This window comes from Penaeus vannamei, chromosome 8, assembly GCF_042767895.1.
Source record: "Penaeus vannamei isolate JL-2024 chromosome 8, ASM4276789v1, whole genome shotgun sequence".
NCBI classification, from domain to species: Eukaryota; Metazoa; Arthropoda; class Malacostraca; order Decapoda; family Penaeidae; genus Penaeus; species Penaeus vannamei.
In genome coordinates, this window is record NC_091556.1 from 48256519 (window position 1) to 48261518 (window position 5000).

The 5000-nt window shown below is 54.1% G+C and overlaps 1 protein-coding gene across 1 annotated transcript in view; it reads right to left on the bottom strand.

The window, feature by feature from the left end:
* Positions 1–5000, bottom strand: part of Elk (Eag-like K[+] channel) — a 110062-nt gene that overhangs the window by 1824 nt on the left and 103238 nt on the right. The window contains exons 12-13 of the mRNA XM_070124834.1: positions 4346–4568; positions 1–2314 (exon numbers count right to left, since the gene is read on the bottom strand). The exon at positions 1–2314 is cut by the window's left edge and continues 1824 nt beyond it. Coding sequence (XP_069980935.1) covers positions 1130–2314; positions 4346–4568 — 1408 coding nt within the window. The 3' untranslated portion in view covers positions 1–1129. The remainder of the gene's footprint in view (positions 2315–4345; positions 4569–5000) is intronic.

Genomic DNA, 5000 nt, shown 5'->3' on the forward strand with positions numbered 1-5000 from the left:
GGCATTTTCCGCTCGCCAAAATGAGTTCAGTGGCTTGTAATTTCCAAGTTTCGAATGGCTTGCTCTGCTCTTGGCTTCGTCCCTTCTCTGGCGTCGTCCGTTTAAACTATTTAGTAAAATCGGAAGTCCGGAAAAAAACACAGATTGAATCATTATCAGTCAGATTCATGGGACACTTGTATAATAAGGATGCGTACAACTAGATTTTAGCATCTGCCAACCAACTTTCACGTATTTCACAGTAATTCATTGGATTTACAGTCGATTGTGTCACCAATCAACAGAGAAATTGTACAGCTATTCCTTTTACGTTCATAAACAAAGGTTTCATTCACATCTTCTGCAGTACCAACAGCTGACACCAAACGCTGAAAGCTACTCTCTTCAGTGCTATTAGACAGCCTGTACAAAATATTTTTTTTTGTAGACAAGCACTCAAAAGATTTCCACTCTGGCTTGAACACTTAGATCCAAGATTTGAGGTTGATGATAGTTAGAATCTTCCTATGTACAGGAGCTCCAGGTCCCTGGAAACTTATGGCATATAGTATATATATATATATATATCATTATATTATTAAATATTTACATATGCTATGACCATTAATATACAGTAGAACCCTGTTATTTTGTACTCTACAGGGTTCCCAAAAGTTAAGTTCAGTGACTTCAAACACTGAATTCGGTTCATCAAATTGAATTAGTAATTCATACATTGTATGAATATCAGAAATAAGTGGTTAATACTAAAGAAGGTCGAGACTGTAGAAAATATGTCTTTGATTCGCAGTCCAATACCTTAACCTGTCATTGACGGCGATAGGCATGTTGGTTACATTTTTTGTTGATAGAAAACGGGAAAGTTGAATTTTGGGCTTTCAATGGTACTTCTGTTTAAATCTTACTTGATAAAATGAGATCTACATTGCAATGAAAAATGGTTTGATATTTAAAAATCACCGCAAAGCGAAAAATCACTTGCACTGTCCTCCGCGATGAGCAGTGGCAGCCCCAGAGACCCCGCTCACTCGCAAACTAACAAACACGATTTTAAGAATAAAAGTCTATTTCTGGATCTACCTTTGTACCTTCCGCCCCCCAGCACGCCGCGGCACGGGCAGCGACGGGGCTAAAAGTCCGTCACGTAGCTCGGTTTGCTACTGTTGGCCCGCGTCTCGACCGTCGTGTTGGGCAGCAGGACCGTCTCCGCGAGGGCAGCGCCCCTCTCCGCCGCGTCCGCCTCTCTCTTGAGCGGCGGCTTCGAGCTCAGGGAGGCGCTGGAAGGGTACGGCGAGTACCTGAAGCTAGCCACGGGCATGGATGTGCTGCGCGTCATGGCGTGATTGATCTCGGAGAAGTACATGAGGTCCTTGGAGGGGCAGTCGGAGGCGCAGCCGTAGTGAACCAGGGGGTTGTTGGGGTCCGAGTGGTCGCTGTGGCAGTGGATCTGCGAGGCCGAGCCGTCGTTCTCCTGGATGTGGAACTGGTGGGCGTGGCTCTTCGCCTTGGACGAGGCCGACGAGAGGATGTCCTTCAGGCTGCCGATGCTCCGCGATCCCGAGATGGCCGTCCTCTGGAACTGCGGGTTGGGGTTCCAGTTCTGGATGTTGGTCAGCTGGTACGTCTCTATCTGGGTGTTCGCCGTCTTGTTGTTGTTGTTGTTTCTGGGCTCTCCGGCGGGCGACGCGCTCTGTATGGAGATGGAAGGATTCTGAGCGGAGACGGTGTGCAGGTCCGCGGGGTCCTCGGCCGCCAGGCTCTCCTCGTCGGCGCCCGTCGACTCCAGGCTCCGCGAGCTGCTGTTGCTGTTGCTGCTGCCGGCGATGACGGAGCACTTGCGGGCGGCGCCGGCCGTGGGCGGGGAGGAACCGCCCGCCGGAGCGACCGGCGAGCCGAGAGGGCCGCAGCCAGCGGCGCTGGGTGAGGCGGGCTCCTCGACCACCTCCTGAATCCCCAGGAGCTGCAGGACCCTCGGACGGTGCGCTAGGACGAAGGCCTCGAGCACGGCCACGGGCACGTTGATGGGCTGGTCCGTCTGCGTGGAGGCGTGGCGGTAGCGGTGGCGGGCGGGCGACGAGCTGCTGCGGGAGTCGCCGCAGGACACGAACACGCTGGGCGAGGAGCGGCACAGCGGCAGCATGCGCGTCGCCTCCATGAAGTTGGCGACGGCGCCGTTCCCCGTGCCGCTGCCCAGGCGCCCGCTGCTGTTGTAGCAGTTGCCGGCGCCGTCGCTGGGGCCGCCGTCGCCGCCGCCGTCGCCGCCGCCCACGTTCTGCCGACTGATGGCCTGCAGGATCTGGATCGCCGAACGGACCTAAGAAGGGAGGGAAAGGAATTTTAGAAAGCAGGTAAAACTGCAACCTGGAATCACGAGTTCCTAGAGACACTGAAGGAAGTTTCCTTTTTTCTCTCTTATCCTTTCAAGACATAAAAAAAATTTTCTCCACTTCCTCCCACGTTCACTCCATCGTACCTCTCTCCCTCTCCGTTTCTCAACACTTCTTTGTTTTTTCCTTCCCTCTCTTCCTCTCCCTCCTCTTCTCCTGCTTCCTTCTCTCTCCCTCCCTTTGTGCTCTTCCTCCTTGCCTCCCCCATTTCCCTCCCTTCCCACTCATTCCCATGTCATTCCCCTCTCCCTCTTCCCTCCCCCCGCTCTTCCCTTTTTCTTCCCTTTACCCCTGTTATCACATCTCATCTTCTCTTCCTTCTCTCTTCTCTCCCCTCTTCTTCCCTTCTTCTTTTCTCTCTCCTCTCCTCTTAATTCGCTCTTCTTCCCATCCTCCTTTCTTTTCTCTCTCTCGCTCTGTCCATATTTCCTTTCCCCTCTCTCTCCTAACTCTCCACCTCCTCTTTTCTCCCTTCTCCAATCATCTTTTCCTCCTCACATTTCTTCCCTTCACCTCATCCTCCCCTTCTCTCTCCTCACACTTCCCCTTCCCCTCACCCCATCCTTTCCTATCTCACCTTTCCCTTTCTTCTTCACATGACCCACCTTTCCCTCTCCTATCTCCCCAACCTCCCCTCACCCTGTCTCCCTCCCCACCCCCTCCTTCCACCCTCCACCTCTCCCATCTTCCCCCCCCTCCCTTCTCTCTCCTTTCCCTCCCCCCCCACCCCTTCTCTTTCCCCCTGCGATAAACCGTTGACATCTGTAAGAAGCAAGTTTCTCCCATCTTCCCCACCCTTCCTTTCTCCTTTCCCTTCCTTTTCCCTTCTCCTATCTTCCCTTCTCTATCCTTTCCCTCCCTCATCTCCTGGTGACCTGTGCGTCGAGATTCTTCCATCTTCCTCACCCTCCCTTCCCTCTCCCCTCCCTTCCTTTCCCCCTCTCCTATCTTCCCTTTTCTTTCCTTTCTCTCTCCATCCCTCCTCCTCCTCACCTCCTGCGTTCTCCCGTCTTCCCCACCTTTCCTTTTCTCTTTTTTTCCTTTCTTTCCCCCTCTCGTACCTCCCCTTCTCTCTCCTATTTTCCCTTTTCTCTCCTTTCTCTCCCCACTCCACTTCCTCCTCACCTCCTGCGTCAAACCACTGACATCCGTATGAAGCAGGTTTCTCCCATCTTCCCCACTCTCCCTTCTCTCTCTTTTCCTTTCCTTTCCCCCTTTCCTATCTTTCATTTTCTCTCCCCACCCTTCCTTCTCTCTCTTGTCCCTTCCTTTACCCCTCTCCTATCTTCCCTTCCTTTCCCCCTCTCCTATCTTCCTTTCTCTCTTTCTTCTCCCTCCCTTTCCCCCTCACGTACCTCCCCTACTCTCTCGTACCTCCCCTTCTCTCTCCTATTTTCCCTTTTCTCTCCCCACTCCACTTCCTCCTCACCTCCTGCGTCAAACCGCTGACATCCATATGTAGTTGGTTTCTCCCATCTTCCCCACTCTCCTTTCTCTCTCCTCTCCCTTCCTTTCCCCCTCTCCTATCTTCCTTTCTGTCTCTCTTCTCCCTCCCTTTCCCTCTCACGTACCTCCCCTTCTCTCTCCTATCTTCCCTTCTCTCTCCTATTCTCCCTTTTCTCTCCTTTCTCTCCCCATCCCACTTCCTCCTCACCTCCTGCGTCAAACCACTGACATCCGTATGCAGCAGGTTTCTCCCATCTTCCCTTCTCTCTCCACCCTTCCTTCTCTTTCTTTTACCTTCCTTTCCCCCTCTCCTATCTTCCCTTCTCTCTCCTTTCTCTCCCCACCCTTCACATTCTTTCTCTTCTCCCTTCCTTTCCCCCTCACGTACCTCCCCTTCTCTCTTCTCCCTTCCTTTCCCCCTCACGTACCTCCCCTTCTCTCTCCTATCTTCCCTTCTCTCTCCTATTCTCCCTTTTCTCTCCTTTCTCTCCCCCACTCCACTTCCTCCTCACCTCCTGCGTCAAACCGCTGACATCCGTATGCAGCGTGGTGACCTGCGTGTCGAGCTTCTCCAGCTGCACCTTGGCCTGCTCGTCGCCCCGGAGCTCGTCGCTGGATCGGTGGTGGAGGCGCGTCGGGGAGAGGGTCTTCAGGGCCGTGCGGGACGAGATGCCGCCGGCGGACCTCTCGCGGCTCCGGTGGCCCCAGCGAGGGCTGCCCAGCTCCTCGTCGTTCCTGGAGGGGGAAGAAGGGGGGTGGAGGGAGGGGGAATGGAGGGGGAGGGGGAGGAGGGAGAAGAAGGGAAGGGAGGGAGGAGGGGGTGGGAAGGGGATAGGAAGAGGGGATGGGAAGGGGAATAGGGAAGAGGGGAGGGAGGGATAAGAAGGGAGGAGGGAGGGAATATGAAAGGAGGGAGGAGAAGAAGGAGGGGAATATGGAGGGAGGGAGGGGGAGATGGACAGGGGGGAGGGAGGGATATGAAGGGAGGAGGGAGAGGGGGGATAGGAAGGGGGAAGAGGAGGGAGAAGGAGGGAGGGGAATATAGAAGGAGGAGGGAGAAGAAGGGAGGGGAATATGGAGGGAGGAGGGATAGGAAGGAGGAGGGGAGGGATAGGAAGAGGGGAGGGAGGGATAAGAAGGGAGGAGGGAGGGGAATATGAAGGGAGA